Here is a 24,227-nt window from a genome sequence, read left to right as displayed (position 1 = left end):
GTTTACAAGAGTATCTGTAGCCACAGATGTTATGGAGGGAAGGAGTCGGATGCTGGGAGACTTCAATCCGCTATAACTAAACTCCACTTCGTCTGGATGTTTTCTCTTTTTAACATAGTGTTTGACAATTCACGAGACTGTCCCTGGCAGCGTGATTACGTAAGATTCCCTTTTGTTTCTGGGTTTAGATAGTACAGCTGTTAAAACAAGCCTATTGCTTATAATTAGGGCTCCCGGTTTTATGGTATTTATTTTTTGTCCATTTCCGTCTGTATTCATCCATATTTATTTTTGGGCCTTTTTATCTATATCCATATTTATTTAGTGTTTTGCGTATAAATAAAGTTATACAACTGAACATTTCCATATCTATTTAACTGATAGACGCTCACTCATACTTTGATTTCTGTTGTGTTTTAGCTAATTAAGCTGCCAAATATTACATCACAGTAAATTCACTGGTAAATACTAGCATTTTACCATAAGTGTATATTGACATATGCTGCTATTTTACGAAATTTCATCCCGTTTTTGAATTTCCAATGCTGTCCATCTGCTCAGCAGCTGGCCTATACTTAATGAAAGACAGCACGGAAAGTCACTTAAAAGAAGCACAATTTTCTATATTTATCCAGTTTAAAAAATAAATGCAGGCAGAAAACACATTGTTTTCTGTCTGTATTTATCTGTAAAATTCCGTAAAAACGGCAAACAGGGAGTCTTACTTCTAATATATGGAGAGTGTGCTTTGGGTCCGCCCCTTTCAGTCATTGATTTTCTTTGAACTTCCTTTTTCAGCCATTGCCTATAACTTTACCTGCTGCTGGTGGTTTTCCCCTATAATCCCTATAATCTGCATTCCTTTCTATTTTTTATTTGCAATTAACACTCAATGCTACAATGAGTTCGAGCACAAAATTGCCTCTGTTATATTTTGCTTACACCTGAGGTTCTGGGAAAACGTGACATTCCCAAGTTTAATGTGAATGTGACTTACTCGCGCTATTCTGGGTTTGGAGTGAAAGGTCATATTTTTATTAACACTTAAAGGCGCACACCTCTCTCCTGCCTTTTTCTTTTACCGTACATAAATATACATGTGCACGAGTCCCAACCCTGAACCCCACCAGCCAGGCACCGATGCGTGGAATTACTTCAGACGCAGTTCCCGTGGCTTCTAAAGGCGCCCAGTGTCCAGAGAAACAAAAGTACTTAAACATATGGCTCGCTGGTTTCCATAATATGTTTTTTGTTTGCTAAGTACAAAGTTGTGCAGAATCACTTTTGATCTGAAATAGCCCCAGGGCAAGACGCCATTGCATGAAGTCAGCTTTCCTTGATGCCAAGAAGCAGAGTGCATTGGCGGTAGATGTGCTGTGCCAGGAGCTTGAAGACGCAGACTTAGAGAGTGAGAGCGCGCCCTTTTTATTATATTTTTTTTCTCTGCCGATAAATGTTCTCAGCTAGACAGCCTCTCTCTCGCTGTGGCGTTTGGTCCACACACTGCAACAAAATAATGAGGATAGCTTTCAAATAGTGCACAGTTCAGAGGAAGTAGGGAACAGCGCGGCCCATTGGCCGACTGAGTATGTTTTTTTAGCCATGCATTCAAAGGCGGCAGCAAGGTATTTCCTGTCGGTTATTCCGGTGACTGTTTATGGGAGACCATTTCCACCCCCTGAAGGTTGACCTCTATCCATTGGCTCAGCTGCCAGCATCTTACTGGCCAACGGTCTAGGCAGTGGTATAGCTGTCAGTAGTGCAGCAGGTGCCGTGGCACCAGGGCCAGGAGGAGTTAGGGGCCCTTTTGTCCTGATTACAATTTTTTTTTAGTCCTGGTTCCTTGCTTGCGTTCAGGTCAGTGGTGCCTTTACTACATCACTGGGTGAGGGGGAAAACACAGTCCGACAAGGCCCACACATCCAGGGTCTTTCCATGTCCCTGAGATGGGCGACGCCGCCTTCCGTTTGGTAGTTACCCTGCTGGTAACCGAATCCGTCACAGCAGGCCCTTCCGTCATTGTGTTTTGCGCCTTGGACTCTAACCCACTTTACCCTCAAATCGTAACGTAATGGAAACTGTACAGGAACCAACCTTCTGTTTTGCTTCAGAGGCTGGCGCTATGAGTGGCAGGCAGCGGGGGGGCCGGCCAGATCTAAGGCCAGAGCCCCTCCAATGAAAGTTGATGCTCCTCACCTCCAAACTGATATACAAGTGGCTTTAGCTGACTAGGCCTTTAGTCAACTGAGCTCATGTATTATGTTCATGCCCCCACTACATACAAACCCTGAAGTCTGCAATGGAATGACACATGAAACACTGCATTTATTTACCATGTCTTAAACAAGGCTCGAATGTGAATTGCTCTCTAAAGTAATATTTTTTAAAATCTTTTTTTAAAACTGTACATTAATTGTGCTAAGTGAAGCACTGCTTCGCCTAGCACAAATATTGGGGTACACAGATCAACAAATAGGGTACTCAGGTCAACGAAAAAGACTGACGTTATAGAAACTTGTCTCTTTTCCTTTTCATGTGCTCCATGCTCCTACAGCCGTCCCACTTTTTTGGGGTGTTACGTTCCTATATTGAACTCTTAAATTGATTACATGGGTCTCGACGACAAGCAACATAATTTAAATAAATGCTTTCAGTCAGTAAAGTAACATTGTGCAAAGGATAGCTGTAGCCAGATTCAGCTTATCAATGACTTGATAATCTAGAGCAGGGTCAGTCAAAAGCTGCTCACATGTAATGCTCCTGGTGCAAGTCATACAAGACATTCCATAAGAAAGTGCCACCACAGCTGGAAACAAAACTGCAGTCTCATCAGTCACAACTCTGCATCCCGCTGCAAACACACGTGTATGCCACGGACCTGTCCCTAAATATTCAAGCTGGAAATGGCATCCTCCTGTACATGGCCTGACTGTACCCTGAGGTCTTCCCTAAGTGTATGAGCTGTGAAACTGCATCCTCATGCAAGGCTGGACCCATACTGGCTTAAATGTCCTCAGTATCACAATCTTCTGATTCCTACACATCATCATTCCAAAGTTGGAAATGTGGCAAGGAGGCAAAGCCACCTCAAAAGGAATGATGTTTAAAAAAAATGTGAATGTGTCTGCTAACGTGCTCAGTGGTAGTGTTACCTATCCTGGGTCATTTATTCAGGCTGATGACAAGAGGCCTCGGTATCTCATGAGATCATCCTGCAATTTCCAAGTCTGTGTACATAGCTGTGTGGGACTTTGGCAACGCCTTTCCAATCTAGCTTCCCCTGTTAGATAACTTCCACCCTAAGGAAATAGGCCATGTGAACATCAGGTAAATCACATTTGGTCTATTCAAATGACACTTGCACCCAGGGAATTTTCTTTAGAGGATAATACCTTCACTTGACCTGACCTATAAATTGTACAGTTAATGCCAGTTGAGAAACACAAGTGGAATATATACTAGAGAATAAATACTTTCATGTCTGGCAGTAGTCAGGAGTTGGAGCTCAAATCTGTTGAGAAATATTTCATTAGTGTGATCAAGTACTTGAGAAAGGGCACACTTTGTTGTCAGTGTATTTCTTCATTTTTATTATTATTTTTTTTTTTTGTAGTGGAAACCAGATCGGTCCATGGAATGGCGCACTGCTTGCTAGTTGCTTTTGACCCCTATAAGAAATTGTTCCTATTAGGTGCAATCATTTCGCATCCTGCAGAAAGGGACTCCTCCAAGAGCAAGAGCAGCTCATTCTGCACCACTTCACTTTTTAGCTTCTCTGCACCTAGGTTCTCCTTGAGATTCACCAAGGTCAGATCTGGAGATAGGAATTTGCCTCAAAAAGTGGTTCTGCGGTTTAACGTAGGCCCCCAGTGGTCCGACTTGAGACTATGAACTTTACAGAGTAACCTATATTGTATGCTTTATGATTATGCCGTGGTGGTGCGGGTACGGGTGGTTTCTCCCTTCCTCCTCGGGGGGTTCTTTGTGTAGATCAGATGGGGCGACAGGCACACTGCAGTTTGGGGTGGCTTTCTAGTCAGCAGGGGTGCAGGGTGGGGGGCGTTGTAACGGGTTCTTGGTTGGGGGGCGGTTTGTGGGGACTTGGTTGTGTTCTATGTTTTTTATTATTTCTCTTTTTTCATGGTATATTACTGATTGCAAATATTCTTGATCTGTGGTTATGGGAGAGGGTTGGGGTGGGTCGTTCTTCCTGGAATTGGGGGGGGGGGGGGGGTGAGATGCAGGTTCTTTCTTGGAACGTCAACGGTCTGGGTGACAGGATTAAACGCGGTATTGTGTTACAATTTATAAGGCGCCATGTTCCTGATGTCGTGTTCCTCCAAGAAACCCACTTGATAGGTAATGCCTGTAAGGCTCTTGACCGTCGGGGCTACCGATTGGCCGCCCACGCTGGTTTCACCTCCGGGTCTCGGGAGTGGGTATAATGGTTAAATCCTCCCTGGCCCTTGAGATTGATGATGTTGTCCTAGATGGTCGGGGACGGTATGCTGCTGTCTCCGGGAGATGGGAGGGAAAGCCAATTGTGTTAGTGGTTGTGTATATTCCACCGGGGCTGCAGGCCACCACGTACGCCGATCTTGGCAAGACCCTTCTTGGTCTCCCTGATGGTCTGCTGATCATGGGCGGAGACTTTAACTCCGTGATGTCTGGCGAATGTGATCGACTGCCCCCTAGAGTTCTGCCGCAGTCCCAGATGTGGCTCAATGATATGACTGAAACTTTTGGTCTGGTGGATGTTTGGCGTTCGCTGCACCCTACCCAGACGCAGTACACCTTTCACTCTGGTGCGCATGGCAGCCTCTCTCGGATAGACTACTTCTTTATGCTGGCCTCTACCCTATCCTTGGTACCGGAGGTTCGTCATCTCCCCCGGGGTATCTCGGACCATTCCCCCTTGCTGATTAAGATATCTGTGGGTGGTCTTTTTGGTAACAGAGTTCCCCCTGTTCCCCCCTGGCACTTTCGGAACCCCCGGCTCCGCTCAGACTTGGTGAAGGCTATTGACTGTTACTTTGATGAAAACGTGGGTTCAGTGACCTCCCCTACGGTTCTCTGGGAGGCTTTTAAAACGGTCATTCGGGGATCCGCACTGTCTCTTATTGCTGCTGAACGGAAGGCTAAGAGGGAGGCCGTTCTGGCCCTCGAGACTGAAATCACAGCGCTTGAAAGTGAGCTGGGTGGGGATGACACGCCTGCGCTATTACACACTTTGGAGCTGAAACAGGCGGATTACAGGGCTTGTGTTACCGATGCGGCTAAGTTGATGCGAGCAAATCAATTGGGCCGGCTGTATGATGTGGGTGACAAAGCTAGCAAACTCCTTGCGTGGCTGGATAAGGCTGAAAGAGCGAATCGCGTTGTGCCCGTTATTGTTCGCGAGTCTGGTGAAAGTGTGTCTGACCCCGGTGAGGTTGTTGACTGTTTTGTTGATCATTTCCGGAAGGTTTATACCCCGGTAAGTGATCGTGATGAGGCTGATTCCCGATTGCTGTTGCGTGATATAGCTCTTCCCTGTGTCTCGGAGGAGGAGGGCCTGGCTCTGGAGGCTCCCTTTACGGTGGATGAGATTGCCCTTGCTATCAGATCTCTGCGATCGGGCAAGGCGATGGGGCCCAATGGTTTGCCCATCGAGCTTTACAAACTTCGTCCAGACAAGATGGCCGCCCATCTGCGCAACATGTTTCTAGACGCGTTCGAGGCAGGAGTCCTTCCGCTTGAACAGCGCCTAGCTACTATAGTGGTCATTTATAAGGATGGCAAGCCTCGTGATCGCTGTACCTCCTACCGCCCCATTTCCCTGCTTATTGCAGAACCTAAAATCCTGGCCAAGGTTCTGGCCAATCGGTTGTTGACGGTGATTTGTGACCTGATCCATCCGGATCAATCCGGCTTCATACCGCATAGAAACACGGCCCTTAATCTGCGTAGGCTTCATGGTGTTCTCGCGAGAGCTGTAACTCTCACGGAGCCTGCGGTGGTGGCCTCCCTAGACGCTACGATGGCTTTTGACACCATTGAATAGCCTTATCTTTGGGCGGCCCTCTCCAAGTTTGGCTTTGGCCCTAACTTTATTGCATGGGTCAGGCTTCTTTATGAACAACCGCTGGCTCAGGTCGTGGTGAATGGCAGAAGTTCTGACCCCTTCCCGTTGGGCCGCGGCACCCGTCAGGGCTGTCCGCTTTCCCCGCTTCTATTTGCGTTGGCACTTGAACCCCTTGCGGCGTGGCTCCGGTGGGAACCCTCGATTAAAGGGATCCGGTGGGTGCCAGATCTAGAGGATCGCGTCTCACTGTATGCCGACGACATCCTTCTTTACTTCACTTCCCCTCAAAAGTCCTTGAACGTGCTCTTCGACGTTCTTACATCCTTTGGTAAGAACTCCGGATTGGTCATCAACTGGACCAAATCCTGTGTTTACGTCCTGGGTTCTGCCGCCATTGCCTCGTAGGTTTCCAATTTTGGTCGCGGATGACGGTTTTAAGTATTTGGGAATTTATGTCTCTACGGTTACTGCGGTGCGTTATGAACGGAATCTGTATGCTCCGCTCCGCCGTCTCAAACAAGATGTGAGGCGATGGCGTGAATTGCCCTTGTCTCCGTTGGGCCGAGCGGCGCTTTTTAAAATGATGTCGCTCCCCCGGTTTCTCTATGCGTTGCAGAATTTCTTCGACCCGGTCCCTGCTCGCTACTTTCGCGAAATCGGAAGTTTACAGCGGCAATTGATCTGGGACGGTCGTGCCCGTATTGCACTGTCTAGGCTCACCCTTCCCTGGTACGACGGCGGTATTGCTTTGCCAGATATCAGACGTTACACTGGGCCTCGCACCTGAGCGCCATTAATCACGTAACGTACTCATCGGAACCCGCCCCTGCCTTTGCCCTGGACCAATTTTTACTGCCCGGTGGCAACTTTAATAGGGCTTTGTACTCGAAGTCGCCAATCCGTCTCCTTACGGGTCCTACGAAGTGCGCGGTGCGGGCCTGGAGGGATGCAACTGTGGCTACTGGCTGGAGTGGCAAGCTGACGCGTATGACCCCATTGTATGACTCGGATCGATTGGGCAACCTTTGGCAGACGAAAGGGTTTGACAGGTGGGACATGATTGGGATCAGTAAAGTGGAGGATCTTTGGGCCAGGGGCACTGTGAAATCCTTTGAAGCCCTGAAACTGGAGTACCAGCTTGATGATAGGGAATATTTCCGGTATATGCAGGTTCAACATGCCTTGTCCTCCGCCTTTCCCCCCGGGACTGATATTCCACAATCCTCCCCGCTGGAGGATCGTATCCTCGACGGCCACGTCCCTGATAGTACGATTTCCTTAATATATAAGAAGCTCATTAACAACAGAGCTGACCAGCTGGGGAAACTTCGTGCTTCCTGGACAGCGGACGGACTTGAACAAGACGATGAGGAATGGCAGTTGGCTGTTTCTTCCCCTAAGGAGGTGGCTATCCCGGCTCGGCTTCGTTTTGTCCAGCTAAAGATCCTCCACCGTGTGTATGTAACTGGTATGCGACTGGTGCGAATGGGGCTTGTGATGGATGGACAGTGTAGGCGTGGGTGTGGTATGGATGGTACTTTTCTCCATGTTCTATGGGAATGCCCGCTTGTCTCGGCCTTCTGGTCCAGAGTGCACGATGTGATGGGACGTGTCACTGGAGTCCCCCTCCTTCTTGAGGCACGGCGTTGCTTGCTCAATGTGTGGGAGCCTACGGATTGTACTGCTGCTCAGACGTTCTGGGTCACTCTGGGCAACATGGTTGCCAAGAGGGACATAGCTCAGCTCTGGGGCTCCGCCAGACCACCACGGCTCAGTGCCTGGAAAGATAACATGGACTGGTGCATGTTTCGAGAAAAGACAGTGTATGAGGCACGGGGTCGTCCCAGGAAATGGTCCAGGGTATGGGCACAGTGGAATTCATACCGTGGCGATATTTGTTCCCCTCCACTTGATTACGATGTACCTGTCCCCTCCTCCCCATGATTGGCGTTCCGTTTTCTGTTTTCCATATCATCTGTATCCTTTCTCCCTTCATGATCGCCCCCCCTTGCCAGATTCGTTCCTTTCCATATTTACTCCTTCTCCCCTTCCCCCCCCCCCCTTATGACCCTTGCCAGTATGATACCATGTGTTTGTGTGTTTGGTTTTTTTTTTTTTCTTCGACAAAATCATAAAATTAAACCTTTAATATCCTTTTAGTATGGTTTTATGCTCCACGCTATAATGTGCGCTCAGTGATCGCCTTAAAAGTGTACTGTCCTTCTTTATTCTTTCAATATGTGTCATAGCGGCCGGCCCTGAGGGGTTGTAGGCAGACGCTGTGTAATGTGCATTTCATAAATAAAGGTTTAAAAAAAAAAAAAAGTGGTTCTGCCTTGTTCGTGCCCTTGTGTTCCAAAGTGCAGCATCTTGGTCCTCTGTCTCAGGGATGCAATGATGGCTCAATGTACTGGAGCATCAGAATAAGGGAAGATGCTGTTCGAGGCATATGGGCTGCAGATGGTACATTATGAATAGATCGCCATCTGGTGTTGGGCTCGGATGATTGCACTTTGTTTTTCTCTTGGAGAGTCTTTTGTATCTTGGTGACTCCTCCCTTGGTTGGTAGTGCGCATGGGCATCGGCTCCATCCTTAGATTGTTTTTTTCCGCCATCGGGTTCGGATGAGGATCGTGACGCTCCAGATCAACTTCGGAAGAAAGTGATTTATCGGCGCGTATTCCCTTTCCAATTCGACGGTATTGTTATCGAACGCGTTCATTTCCATTCCGGCGCGTAGCAAATAAAAATCGAATTGAAAAACTTGGATCTACGTCGAAGAACAAGAGGCCTTTCTCGACGCAGTCAAGCCCGGAGTCCATGGAGAGGACTCCATTCAAAAAATGTCCAAAGTGTGGTGCTAAGTTCCCACACAAGGACCTACACGAGGTGTGCAACCTCTGTCTATCGCCTGAACACGAATCCAGGGACTGCGAAGCCTGCGCAGCATTCTCCTCTAAGCTAACGATTAGAAATCGTCGAGCTCGAAGACACGAGGTTTCCAGAATGCAGGCGGAAGCGATCCCGGAGTTGTTCGGAGACGACCAAATCGAGGAAGAAGAAGAAGAACAGTCGGGGTCGGAAGGGGACCAGTCGGAGACCGAGGAACTCATCGATCAACAAACCGTGAGTGACGACGTCCCCATACCGAAAAACCGACCCTGTGCGGTAACGACCCCGCCCTCGGGCCCGGTCAAACCGCTGAAAAAAGTTTCCGACGCCCCGCCCTCGGGCCCGGCAACGAAACCGAAAGTGAAACCGAAACACTCGGACTCCCACCATGTCGGATCCGAGAAAAGGGCGTCATCGACTTCGACACCGAGGCTACATGCAAAGGGAAGCTCGGTATCGAGACATTCCATGTCGAAACACAAATAAGACTTATCGCCCAAGAGACACTCGATACCAAGAAAGTCGGAATCGAGCAAACACTCGGTGCCGAAAACAACAAGATCTGACGATCAAAAACAAAAGCACCTCTCGGAACCAGGACCTTCGGTACCGATTCAGGAGCAACAGACAGATCCTAAACAAAAGATCTTGTTTATTGATCCACAGACTGGAAAAGTGGTCACAAAGAAGAGAAAGAGTGAACAGTCAGAAGATAAACCTCTTCCTCCAAAAAAGAGAACAATGGGGAAGAATATAACTCCTCCTGCTTCTCCTCGTCCTAGAGTCACACCCTCTTCTCCTATTCCTCACAATAGGCCAAATATTCCTATACCTTCCACACCAAGACCAGCTACACCTCAGTCAGATGTAGACAGTGATCTAGGGGAGGGAGAACCTCAGGGGGATGACAAAACTATCCCAGATGAGGAGGACCCATGGGAAAATTATGATGTAGGGTCAGATGAGGACAACGACCCAGAGCTATATCCCTCAAAGCCTTCACCACCTGATGATAACACAGGGTTTGTGCAGCTCATTAATAGGGCAGCAAAATATCACAAACTAAATATGCACACAGAACCTCAAATAGAGGATTTCTTGTTAGAGACTCTACCTAATGCACAGAGAACATCAGGTACTCTTCCTATGTTAAAGGGTCTTCTTAGTCACACAGAGGAAATATTCGAAAACCCAGTGAGAGCCAGGGTGTTAAACCCCAGAATTGATAAAAAATACAAAGCGGCTCCTAAGGACCCAATATTTATTAGAGGGCATGTACCTCTAGACTCGCTGGTGGTCTCAAACGCTCGTAAAAGAGCAAACTCATTATCTACAGGAGAGGCTCCTCCACCAGATAAAGAGTCGAAGTTAATAGATGCATCAGGCAAAAGAGTAGCATCACAGGCAGCGAATAGCTGGCGTATAGCCAATACACAAGCACTACTCGCACGTTACGACAGGGCACATTACGATGAGTTAAAAAAACTTCTCATACATCTCCCAAAAGAACACCAGAAAAAGGCAGATCAATTAATACAGGAAGGTAAAATAATAACCAATACTTCCATTAAGTGTGCATTAGACGCAGCAGACACTGCAGCAAGGTCTATTAACACCAGTGTCATGCTAAGAAGGCATGCATGGCTTAGAATCTCAGGATTCAAACAAGAAGTACAAACAGCCCTATTGAACAAACCATTTGATCAGAAAACATTGTTTGGTTCAAGCACAGACGAGACATTAGAAAAAATGAAGAAAGATACGGAAACGGCTAAGTCAATGGGAGCATTGCAACAGCCAACACACAGAGGTTCCTTTCGTAGATCCACCTATAGAGGGGGCTCAAAGAACACAGGAACAAATCAACAATCCACATCTTTCACACCAACATCACCCAGAGGTAATTCAAGAGGCAGTTACAGAGGTAACAACAATAAGGGTAGAGGCCGCGGAAATAATAACAACCGCAACGCCTCAACACCAAAACAGTGACTTCATAGAACTCCCCCCAGACCACATAACACCGGTCGGGGGACGTCTATCACAGTTCCTACCTGTCTGGGAAAACATCACGTCAGACAAGTGGGTGAGACAAATTATCCAACATGGTTATTGCCTAGAACTCACAGCTACCCCACCAAACATCCCCCCCAAACAGCGTCCAATGAGTCAAGATCATCTGACATTGTTAAGAGAAGAAGTTCTAGCACTTCTACAAAAGCATGCAATAGAGAAGGTCCCAAAAGATCTACAGGGAACAGGAGTATACTCTCTATACTTCCTGATCCCCAAAAAGGACGGGTCCCTAAGACCAATATTAGACCTCAGACCTCTCAATGCTTACATAAATTCGGAGCATTTCCACATGGTCACGCTCCAACAAGTACTCCCTTTACTGAAGAAAGGGGACTTTCTTTCTACACTGGATCTAAAAGACGCTTACTTTCATATCCCAATTCACAAAGCCCACAGAAAATACCTAAGGTTTGTGTTAGAAGGACAACACTATCAGTTCAAAGTCCTTCCGTTCGGTGTCACAACAGCACCAAGAGTTTTCACAAAATGTCTAGCTGTGGTGGCAGCGCACCTAAGAAGACAACAAATACATGTCTTCCCATACTTGGACGATTGGCTAATAAAGGCCAAGTCAAAGGAAGAATGTCTTCACAACACACAGAAGACAATCCAATTGCTGCACCACCTAGGGTTCACGGTGAACTACAAAAAATCACACCTGCAACCAAACCAGATTCAGCAATACCTGGGGGCTACAGTAGACACAGAGAAGGCAATAGCATACCCCAACCCAATCAGAGTACAGACAATGGTCGGGTTAATACAAAGATTTCAACCACAACACTTACTACCAGCACGAGTGTTTATGCAACTATTAGGCATGATGTCCTCCTGCATACAGCTAATACCACATGCCAGACTACAAATGCGCCCACTACAAGAGTGTCTAGCGACACAGTGGAATCAGGCTCAAGGTCAGATTACAGATCTGGTGTTGGTAAACGACCGGACGCATCGCTCTCTGAAGTGGTGGAACACAGAAAACATTTCCAAGGGACGGTCGTTCCTAGAGCCAATTCCACAAGTGACAATAACAGCGGACGCATCGCTCTCCGGATGGGGAGCGCATATGGACAGATACACAGTACAGGGGAAGTGGAGTGTGCAGCAAAAGAAACTGCACATCAACTACCTAGAACTATTAGCAATATTTCTAGCACTAAAGGCTTTCCTAATACAAATAGCAGGAAAAGCAGTCCTGATCAGAACAGACAACATGACTGCAATGTATTATATTCAAAAACAGGGGGACACACACTCTCTCCAACTGTCCAGACTAGCACAGGACATATGGAGATGGGCCATTCCTCAAAAGATCTACCTGTTAGCGGAACACCTACCAGGAGTTCAAAATCAAATAGCAGACATCCTAAGCAGACAGTCAGAACAAGTACACGAATGGGAGCTGCACGACCAAATACTACAGCCATTCTTCCAAAAATGGGGGCAACCAGAGATAGATCTGTTTGCCAATCATCAGAACGCAAAATGCAAAGAATTCGCATCCAGGTACCCACACCAAAGGTCCCAGGGCAATGCACTGTGGATAAATTGGTCCAACAAATTTGCTTACGCGTTCCCTCCTCTACCACTAATTCCATTACTGGTTCGGAAACTACAGCAACACTCAATGACAATGATACTAGTGGCACCCACGTGGGCAAGACAGCCGTGGTTCACCACGCTGCTACAACTCTCACAAGTACCACATCAAAAGGTAAGGCTATTACCCATGAATCTTACACAGAACCATGGAGAAATAATGCACCCAGATCCCAAACAACTGAACCTAGCGATCTGGCTCCTGAGGTCATAGAGTTTGGGTATTTAGATTTACCACCAGAATGCATGGAAATCATTAAACAAGCAAGACGTCCTACCACCAGAGCATGCTATGCAGCAAAATGGAAGAGGTTTGCTATACACTGTAACAGTAAGCACATCAACCCTCTGGACGCATCCACTAAACAAATCATTTGCTATTTATTACACCTACAGCAATGTAACCTAGCATATACCTCTATCAGAGTTCATCTCGCAGCCATAGCGGCGTACCTACAATACAGGCACCATCTGTCACTGTTTAAAGTACCAGCAATTAAAGCTTTCATGGAAGGACTCAAAAGAGTCATTCCACCAAGAAGACCACCTTCCCCAGTCTGGAATCTCAACATAGTGCTTACCAGACTAATGGGGCCACCATTTGAACCTATGCATAGGTGTGAAATACAATTCCTCACATGGAAGGTGGCCTTCCTCATAGCTATCACGTCACTTAGAAGAGTAAGTGAACTGCAGGCTTTTACGATTCAGGAACCATTTATGCAGCTACACCAAAATAAAGTGGTCCTTAGAACAAACCCAAAATTCTTACCAAAGGTTATTTCAGCATTCCACATCAATCAGTCAGTGGAATTACCGGTTTTCTTTCCAAAACCACAAACAGTAGCGGAAAGAGCCCTACATACACTGGACGTTAGAAGGGCCATATTGTACTATATAGAAAGAACACAAACTTTCAGAAAGACAAAACAGCTATTTGTTGCGTTTTCTCCTACACATAAAGGCAATCCCATCTCCAAAGCGGGCATTGCCAGATGGATTGTAAAATGCATTCAAATATGCTACTTAAAGGCAAAGAGAACATTAACTGTTCCTCCTAGAGCTCACTCTACACGTAAACTAGGAGCATCTATGGCATTTCTGGGAAACATTCCACTAGATGACATATGCAGAGCAGCTACCTGGGTTACACCGCACACCTTCACAAAGCACTATTGTGTAGATGTGCACACAACACAACAAGCTAGAGTGGGACAAGCAGTATTAAAAACATTGTTTCAAACAGTTGCAACAGACACGGGCGACCACCGCTAGGGAGAAAACTGCTGTATAGTCTATTCATAATGTACCATCTGCAGCCCATATGCCTCGAACGGAATATGCTACTTACCAGTATGCATCTGTTCTTGGCATAGAGGGCTGCAGAGTGGTACATGCCCTCCCAGCCTCCCCGGAAACCTGTGTCTGTTCCAACATTATCTTATTTAGATACACTTACATGGGCACTCTTATCTGTATTCTACTACACTACTCCATCTAACCCTACTATGGCAAAACAATCTAAGGATGGAGCCGATGCCCATGCGCACTACCAACCAAGGGAGGAGTCACCAAGATACAAAAGACTCTCCAAGAGAAAAACAAAGTGCAATCATCCGAGCCCAACACCAGATGGCGATCTATTCATAATGTACCACTCTGCAGCCCTCTATGCCAAGAACAGATGCATACTGGTAAGTAGCATATTCCTTCTTACCTGAAGGTTGTTGTGATGGGTTGTGCTGAATCTTTCAGAGCTCTCAAAAGGACCTTTGTATTCAAGTTGGAAATGGATTGGAAGAATCGTCCATCCAGAAATTTGGTGTCTTTGTGTGAATTCACCTGATCATCAATAAAGACTGTAGATGTCTCCTGGGATGCGTTACCTGGCTAATGTGCCCTCCAAGCACTATAAGATTTTCAAACTCTCAAAATGTGTTGCATGCGAACACGTTCTGTTCCTCACTCACACGGTTAGTGTTACATATACACTACATATCCCCCTTTGTGCCAGCTACAATGGGGGCCATAAGCAGCAGTAGAGGTCCATCCTATGGCTTGGGAATGAGTAGAGAGAAAATGTACAAGAGGGAATGTTGACAGAGGATGCTTCAGTATACATTTTCCCTGCCTACACCATAATCACTGTTAAATAATTCTATACTGCGGTGTGGCACTCAATTCGCACTCGCGGAAGTCTGTGATCAGTACAAGTTCATAATGGCAATGTTGAGGCCAGCAAATGCTGTCAGTCACACTCCTTCCATTATTCCTTGTGTTTAAACAGCGGACAAGGTAAAATTCTGTCTTTTCTCCACACCTATATTGAATTGTACCAAGCTCGAGCCAAAGGTATTGCGCCGACTGGGCTCTGAGGGCTGTTTGAAGAACGAACCACATACTAGTCTTTCTGTGGCTTGGCTCGTGCTTTCATTTTGGCACGCTCAAGAGCTCTGCATATGATGTTGCTGTGTTGCCTACCTCTAGGTTGAAGTTCATGTCCAAATGGAGGGATGAATGGGACTGTAACAATGCCCGCTAGTCATCATCATTAACAAAGTATTGACCTTGTACAAATCGGCAAACATTTATATGTGCATATTTAAATATATGTCCATATATTTAAATGTTTGGATGTAATATGTATAGTTCCACACTGCACAGTGTACTACCAGGTATAGAAAAATATAGTGTTGATAAATGCTGTTCTGTAAATTAAACGTATTAAAACACATGAAAAAGAACCCAAACATATTGAAGACCTAAATGTTTGCTTTACGATTCAATACATGGAAGGAATGCAAAATGAATGTATAAAAGTTATATTCATATGCTTGTGCATATTTCTTGGCACTCCGGTCAGGTTGACCTGTTAGACACATTCAGATGGGAAAAAATAAAGCGAATGCACAAATCGGTTCTTAATTCATTAAAGCAGAATTAAGGTGGAGCAGCCTAGTGTGTATGCGAAAATCTTTCTAAATTATTTCCACACACCGTTAGTGTATCCTTTTGTCATATTCTCCTTTTGGCCACAGCTGGTTGCCAAAACTAGTAGTACAATATTGCAAATGAAAAAAAGACCTTAGTAATTGGATAAAAGGTATCAAGGCAGCAAGAGTGAGTCATGATACAAAGTGAAATGATGCACACTTCAGTTTGTCACAGATCTCAAATTTTTAGTATTTCTTCTGTTTCCTTTCAGATTTGACTTTGATTGCTTGGAGAATAATATGGAAAACTCACTGGATAAATCGAAACCCTGGAGTAGGTCCATTGAAGACCTGCATAGAGGAACTAACTTACCATCCCCCGTTGGCAACAGCATATCCCGCTCCAGCAGGCATTCCACACTGCGGTAAGGGACATTTTGCATGTGCACTAATCATTACAGCTAAATGACGAGTTCTACTCCACAGGCTCCAGTTTGTAGTGATAACCAACTGGCTCCATTTTTCCGTGTGACTACAAAATAATACAAACTCATTATACTGGGCTGTGTATTACGCCAAGAATGTGAAAAACCTGTCCGTTTCCATTTTATAGGACTACAGAGACAACATATTACAGTGCTAGATTTCAATGTGTGGGTTTCAACCATGGAAACAATGAATTCTGCATTGGTTCAACATTTCCTCGATTATGCAATTAATTCATTTTCCTGCTTATATTTTTGGATTTGTGGGCTATGCTTAAACGGGAATGGAAAATGTGCCTTAACCAAGCAAAGATGAACAGGAAAAGGGTAGGAACAAATATGAGAACATATGTAATACTCCCCTTTCTTTAAAAAAATCTTTTAATGAACCAACTCAACTGTGACCTAGTAAATTACTAAAATAGACTTATATTGCAGTGTGTACTTGGTAGGTTACTAAGACCCTGATCTACAAATGTAGTTTTGGCCACAAAAGTGTGTTTAAGGCTAAAAATACTTCTGTTTGTGCCTGCTATCAATCTACAAAAAGATTCCTGGCAGACAAAAATTGATGTGCTACTGCTGATTTTATTTCCACGAGTGCGGAGTACTTGGCAGAAGTAAACCCCATGCTATTTTTGGGATATGGTGTTACAAGGCGTGGCTTGTCTTGTAAGTCTGTGAACGCCCACAAACATGTTTGTGGGCGTTTACATACTCAGATCTGAACCCTTCCCACCCTAGATATGATTGTAAATTTACTCCAGTGAAAGGAAGAGCAACTAACCTTCCAGGATTACAAAAACTGGCTCCCATTTAGGTTTGGTGTCAGTATAAGGGAAGGGCCTTCTTCACAGGGACACATCTTATCCCTGTGGAGAAGAGAAAAAATGTACTTTTGCACTTTGTGCTTCATTCCCTCTGTGCTTAAATATATGCTATGTACATTTTTGCACAAGGGAAATAGGATTTTTGGGAGAGGTCATGACGTTCCACATAGTATTGTAAACAGTGCTTATCCAAGGTCCCGGACGACTTCTGGGTTCCCTTGTTATGTAGAAACATTTCAAATACTATTTCAGAAAACCTGCACCCCTCACCAGTCTTACTGCTGGGAAAATTCGAGTTCCCAAAAATATTAAGTCTGCACCCATTTGTGAACATACTTTTGTTGAAGCCGATTGACCACTTTATTCTAGAATAGAGTCCAGATTACTTAAGATGTAACCATTTAATAGTTATCAATAGTCATGTATACCATCCTTTGGTGCTTGCCGGAATATATATCACTCCTTACTTTCTGATACAATTACTATCAAAACAGGTTCCAAGTAATTGTTAAATTCTCCATCGAAGTTGTGTGGTATCTCATCTTTAACACATTCACGTTATCTGTCCATGTCATCGCCATTTCTCTGCATTCTCTTCGCACCAGTGACAACTAGTAGTGCTTATCTCTTGACTGTTCCACAACCCCAGCGTAACGCATGATCTCCTTCTTAAGAAGGCCCAAGTCACCCACATCTCCTCATCAGATAAAAAATATACTTTATTCTCTCATGCCTAGTACACAGGCCTTTCCACATCTTGTCACTTTCCACTAATCTTTACCACACTTTGGTCCATTTGCCAGATATTACCTGTTTATTTTGGATTTGTGAGATTAATAAACTCTATAAATTAATTAATTCATGTTATCTGATAGAGACTTCTAGCTGCAAATTTCTTACCATAGAATTAGCCCCAGACGTCAGATTGGATCCAGAATTTATCTGAGCAGTACCCCTGCGTGCCAGTAAGTATTTTCGATTGGCTGCACATGGCGTTGTCAGCATTGTTCACACAGTGTATGACGTGTGTGTTGGCTATATTGGCGCCACCCCAGCATGATGAGGTCAGTTCTTTTCTTCCTGCTCCAGTCAGCACAGATCCGAAGAGAGCTACCCAGTCTGTCAATTTTTGACTGCGCTTTTTTCAACGTTTGTTGAAAGGTTTTTGAGAGTCTTTTTTCCTGGTGTGGCAGGAATGTCCTGTAGAAAGGCTGGCTTTAAGACCTGCGTCGCCTGTCACCGACCTATGTCAACTTCCACGCCACAAACCCGGCCTTGATGGAGTAATCCCTTAAGTTCCTGGTGTCTTGATGAGCGATGGTCTCAATTCCGATCGAGAGGAAGGTTCTGGATTGCTCTCGAAGCCAAAATCTCAATCGCATTTGAAGTCGTCAGGTCACTCTGGTAAGTCTAACCACAAGAAGAAGAGAAAGAAATCGAAGAGTTCTTCGACTTCCTCATTTGTCGGCTGAAGAGACGAAGGAGCGTCAACATTAAATGGCAAGAAAGAGGTAGCCTCATTCTATTGGGCAATTGAGAGTGCAATAGACGGAGACTTCAGATTAGCCAGCAAATTATGGTTAGAGTCGATCATAGAGGGGGATTGCTCCGAGCTATGGCAGGTTTCATACAACACTTTGTTCTCAGTTGTGAAGCCAGCTTGGCTGAGAAGAAATCATTATTTCACAACACATATGGCATACCTGTCCCCTGCTAGACTCTCGAAGATGTCCAACGATCTACCGGCAAGATGTAAGAAATGCAATATGGCAAGAGCCCCAGATTCACACATGTTTCAGACTTGCCCGGCCATCTTGGACTTTTGGCAAAAGGTCTCTTCCACCCTTACGTCCATCTTAAGAAAGCCAGTATATATCACCTTAAGCCTAATGATCTTTGGTATTCAAACGGAAATAATTGGACATGCTAGGAGTTTTCTCTTCTTTGCTATTCTTTTGGCCAGGCGCGAAATATGCAAAAAATGGGTTGAGGTTTTTCCTCCCACACATTCTGAATGGCTTTCATCAGTCTATAGAACATCTATAATGGACTTTCGGACTGTCTTTTAAAATGGTCTCCCGCGCAGACAGTATAGAAATCAAACTAGTCTATGCAACTTGTAAGGAACATCTACCTCCTTTTCATCCTATGATTAGGCCTCTTGGGAAGCTCTCAGACCGAGATGGATGTACCAGATCTTAGAGGGAACTACAAAAGATCTGCAGTGGTGATTAACGAACCACGATTGGGTCAGTGGCAGACCCCTCTCCCTTTCCCAACCATATCTGACAGTGGTGACAGATGTCCCTCCTGAGATGGGGTGACCATCTGGGAGAGACGAAGATTAGAGGCCTATGGTCACAGGCAGAATCCAAACTCCACATCAACCTTCCATAGCTCCAGGCTATTGGGCTGACAATAAAAGCCTTATTATCCTCCATCAAGGGAAGACTAGTGCAGGCGTTCACTGACAACATAAGCGCTATGTGGTATTACAACAAACAGGGTGGGGTGGGGTTATGGACCCTTTGTCAAGAAGCCCTGCATCTCTGGACACGGCTAGAATGTCAGTGCAGTTCCCTGGTGGTTCAACACTGGTGATGTCTCTGAATGCCAGGGTGAACGAACTCAGCCTAAGATGTCATGCGAATCACAAATGGTGTCTCCATCCAGAGGTGGTACAAGGTCTTTTTCAGCAGTGGGGAGAACCTTGGTTAGAACTGTTCGCCACCGTCGAGAACACGCAATGTCAACCGTTCTGCACACTGAAGTTTCTAATGCGGCTCTCGCTCTGAGATGCTTTTCGTCTCGAGTGGAGCTCAGGCCTCTTGTACACCTTTCCACCTATACCACTCCTGCCCACATTTCTCAAGAAGATCAGGAACGACTGGGCCCAAGTCATCCTTGTGGTTTTGACTGAGCTCGGAAAGTTTGGTATCCTGAACTGTTAAGCATGGCCATCGGTCCTCCAATCAGGTTGCCCCTTCGGGAGGATCTTCTGTCGCAGCAGCAGAGATGGGTTCCCCACCCAAACCTGTCAATGCTCTACCTTCTTGCATGGAGTTTGAGCGGCAACAGTTGACAGCTTTCGACCTTCCACCTGAAGTCTGTGGTGTTATTCTGGCGGCCAGGCATCCCGCCACCAAAACTGTATACGCCTGCCGTGGGGGCAAGTTTGTGACATAGTGTGCAGAAAAGCAGATGGAACCCTTTCTGCTCCCTTTGCTCAGGTTCTTCTTTTTATTCTTTCCCTTGCCCGGCAAGACTCTGCTCCAGGCACCTTAAAAAGTGATCTTTCTCCTTTCTCAGCCGTTCTGCAGTTGCCTAACCAGCCATCCCTCTTCAAATCCTCTATTGTGCAGAGGTTCTTGAAAGGTTTGCAACATTGGTTTTCTCCTTCTCCCTTTAGAATGCTTCAGTGGGACCTTAATCTTGTCCTGATTTTCCTGATGTGCGCTTCCTTTGAGCACTTGCACATATATCCACTCAGGCTCCTTACTCTCAAGATGGCATCCTGGTGGCAATAACATCTCCCCGGAGGGTCAGTGAACTTCAGGCTTTGCCATCCAAGCCTTCATACCTAAACATATACCCCGATAAGCTGGTTCTAAGGACAACCGCTTCCTTTCTACCGAAAGTCGTCATTCCCTTTCATGTACGCCAGTCCATCACTCTGCCTACTTTTTATGCTCCACCACATCTCTTTTCTGGAAGAGGAGCGACTTCACTGGCTGGAACCAAAAATAGCGTTGTCATTCTACCGCCCGTGCATTATAGTTCCTGTGGACAATCAACTCTTCTTGGGGTATGTTGGAGCAAAGAAGGGAAAGGCCATGCAGTAGCGGCCCATCACCTGATGGACTGTGCTCTGCATTAAACCTGCTACGCATTGACCAAGAAGGAACCCCTGAGAGCTTGCATGCACATTCCACCAGAGCCAAGGCTGAAACCACTGCATTAGCACGCGGAGTTCTGGACATCTGCCAGGCAGCAGCAGGGGCTTCTTTGCACTCGTTCACAAAGGTTTGTTGGGACGGACAATTTGCCTGTTAGGTCCTGCAGGACTTTTTGGGATGAAATGGTTTCGCAGATCAACCTCCGGGGAGGTCTTGTTTGGGTGTCTATTCTAAGGTAAGGAATCTGTGGCTAGAAGTCTCTATCAGATGAATGAGTTACTTTCCTTCAGTAACGCCTTATCTGGTAGAGTCTCTATCTGGCCACATATTCCTTTTTTTTCCGAACCACCCACCCATCCTTCCTTTCCTCTTTCACAGCCTTAGTTTTCTACACCAGTGGTCCATGTTCTTCATGGCTCTGCTCTGCTGGTATGGCAAGACAGAAAAAGAAACTGACGTCAGAGCACTGGGGTGGCGCCTATATCGGCAATGCACATGCCCCTTGAAGCCGATTGACAGCTCCTACTGGCGCGCAGGGGTACTGCTCATGAAAACATTTCCCTATCTACTCTTGGGGATAATTCTAAAGAAAGGAATCTGCGGCTAGATAGTCTCTACCAGTTAAGGCATTACCGAAGGTAACTTGTTCTTTTTTTAGTCAAGTGATTGATGGCAGCGAATATTGGCTCCTTACAACAAAATGCAGAATAAAAGTGTACATAAAAGTAGACACTAAACCTATTTCAGGGTCTTCCTAGAATGTATTAAGTTAAATAGAAATCACATTCCAAGTGCACATGATTTTTTAGATAGCACAACCATAGTTTATTAAATAGCAATTCTCTCACCGACCCTTGGGTCAGCATGAATACCCTGACAATTCAGCTCCTTTCTACACTTACTTATTATGAAAACAGTAAATGCTCAATTCAAGTACAAAAGGTTAAGCAACAAAAGCCACTTATTCAGAAGCAGGACAAATTCTTCCTACAAATTAAGTTAATGAAAAAAACAATCTAAAGTTAACTTCTTACTACTCAAATAATGGTCTTAGCCCTTCCAGATAATTATGAAAGATGATGCGTGAAGTCTCAGGATCGAGAGTGATGTGAATTCTCTAATGCTTAAATGATACTGAGAAAAATTTGATTAGTACTCTAGGCTTTGTTGAGCATCGAAATCCTAAGTATGGATACCCTGATGCTTGCATCTGTTTTTGGTTTTGCTGCCATCAATGTTGATCACGAATTTATGCCCTGTGAACGCTCCACAGGTACACATCTGACTCCTTTTCCGATTGAGGAACAGGATGCCCCTCATACTTTCAGAATCTGTCACCACTTTCGCACACATTTACATTTATTTGTAAATATCTATTAAAATGGATTCTTACAAGAAAAAAAACTCATTCTTCAATGTGTGTTCGTGTATTAATTGACCTAATTCCAAACATCCAACAAAAATCTCTAGCTGTCTGCGTTACTTGGGTCCCCATGTTCTCAAAGGAGTGTTGCTTTCTTATGTACTTCTTACTACATTTTCCTGACAATTCGAATTACTTTAAGAATTACAACTAGTTAACTTGTTGCAGATCCCAATCTCAAAAAGATGTTGTTTTCATCAGTTTGTGTCAGAGACCTTGTGGGATCGGGCGAAGGCATAGCTTGATTCTGTGGCAGATCTCACGAAGTATCTTTTATGTGAAACCCAAGAAACCCGGTGTAATATGTTAGACAATTAGACAACATGAATTTAAATCGAGCAGACCAATGGATTAAGAGTGCTGAGCACCTTTATGTATGTCTATACATGTATTTTATATTTAATGTTTACAAAATAAAAATAAGATTAGGTTGGTAAGACTGCTAAGCCTAAAGCTGTCTCTGGCCAGACAATAGAAAGGATAGTGTTACAGGTTTTATTATTTACCAATAATCTACATTTTGTTAAGAGCCCTCTAAAAGCACAGTCTCGCACTCGGACTTCTTTCTGTACACGCTACCTCGAACAAGGGTTGTTGCTTAGCTGGCATTTTGCATCAGTGCAATTGCCTAACTGAAATATTGGCTCTACTGAACCTTCTAAAATGCCAACTTCTCGCAATTAAGGCCTGTAACTTAATCACACCAGACTGTTTTTTAAATGATGATTCAACAGTATTTATAAGAACAAGACGGTTATGTGTGGGTTGTGGTTAGTTTGTAAATATTTCCAGTCATGCCCTTTCTTACGTAAAAGAACCATGATCAAAGTTGGTTATATGTCACTGATCTTTTTTTAGGCACGCCGCATCCATGCCGCTGGTATATTAGTCACTCCGAATTTGCCACTGTGTCTTGAAGTTGAAGTCCTTTACGCCCCTTGCATCTCCATGGTGTTTTGTGATGGTTCTACTCTCTACCACTCCTATGTCTAACTTTTCTGAATCCAACTGATCCGAAAAGCCAAGAAAACAGCATTCAAGGATCGACTTGACAACAACGCCCACAACAGCAAGGAACTTTTCAACATCGTCAAGGAATTTTCCAACCCCTCGGCCAACTCCAACGACATCACCCCCTCTCAAACCCTCTGCGATTCCCTAGCCTCTTTTTTCCACAACAAGATTGCTGACATCCACAACAGCTTTGACAACCAACCCGGAAGCCAACCCACCTTACCATCAGCTGACCATCTTCCCCCCCGTTAACACCCTTAACGCCTGGAACCCAATCTCCACTGAGGACACCATCCGCCTGATGAATTCCATCCACTCTGGATCCCCCACAGACCCATGCCCTCACCACATCTTCAACAAAGCAGACTCCGTCATAGCCCCGCACCTCCGAGACGTCATCAACTGCTCCTTCAACTCCGCTACCTTCCCAGAAGACTGGAAACACGCTGAACTCACCGCCCTTCTGAAAAAACCAACAGCAGACCCCACCGAACTCAAAAACTACCGCCCCATCTCGCTTCTTCCATTCCCGGCCAAAGTCATCGAGAAAGCTGTCAACAACCAGCTCGCCGCCTTCCTCGAAGCCAACAAATCACTCGACCCCTCACAATCTGGATTCCGAGCCAAACACAGCACTGAGACCGCCCTCATCGCAGCAACAGACGACATTCGAACTCTACTGGACAATGGAGACACAGTCGCCCTCATCCTCCTCGACCTCTCTGCAGCCTTCGACACAGTCTGCCACAGCACCCTTTTACAACGCCTCAGAAACATCGGAATCCAAGGAAAGGCACTGGAATGGATCACCTCGTTCCTCACCGGAAGAACCCAGAGAGTCCGCCTCCCACCATTCAAGTCTGAGGCCTCTGAAATCATCTGCGGCGTACCACAAGGATCCTCACTCAGTCCCACCCTCTTCAACGTATACATGAGCCCCCTCGCGGCCATCGCCCACCAACACAACCTCAACATCATCTCTTACGCGGATGACACTCAACTGATCCTATCT

General features: G+C 45.4%; 1 protein-coding gene across 13 annotated transcripts in view; it reads left to right on the top strand.

The window, feature by feature from the left end:
• Positions 1 to 24,227, top strand: part of FMNL2 (formin like 2) — a 566,092-nt gene that overhangs the window by 364,739 nt on the left and 177,126 nt on the right. For all 13 annotated transcript variants that reach the window (XM_086956698.1, XM_086956700.1, XM_086956695.1 and 10 more), the window contains one exon: positions 15,840 to 15,992. In XM_086956698.1, coding sequence (XP_086812824.1) covers positions 15,840 to 15,992 — 153 coding nt within the window. The remainder of the gene's footprint in view (positions 1 to 15,839; positions 15,993 to 24,227) is intronic.

This window comes from Lissotriton vulgaris, chromosome 2_1 (assembly GCF_964263255.1).
Source record: "Lissotriton vulgaris chromosome 2_1, aLisVul1.2, whole genome shotgun sequence".
In the NCBI taxonomy this organism is placed as follows: Eukaryota; Metazoa; Chordata; class Amphibia; order Caudata; family Salamandridae; genus Lissotriton; species Lissotriton vulgaris.
This window is presented reverse-complemented; position numbering and strand designations above follow the sequence as displayed.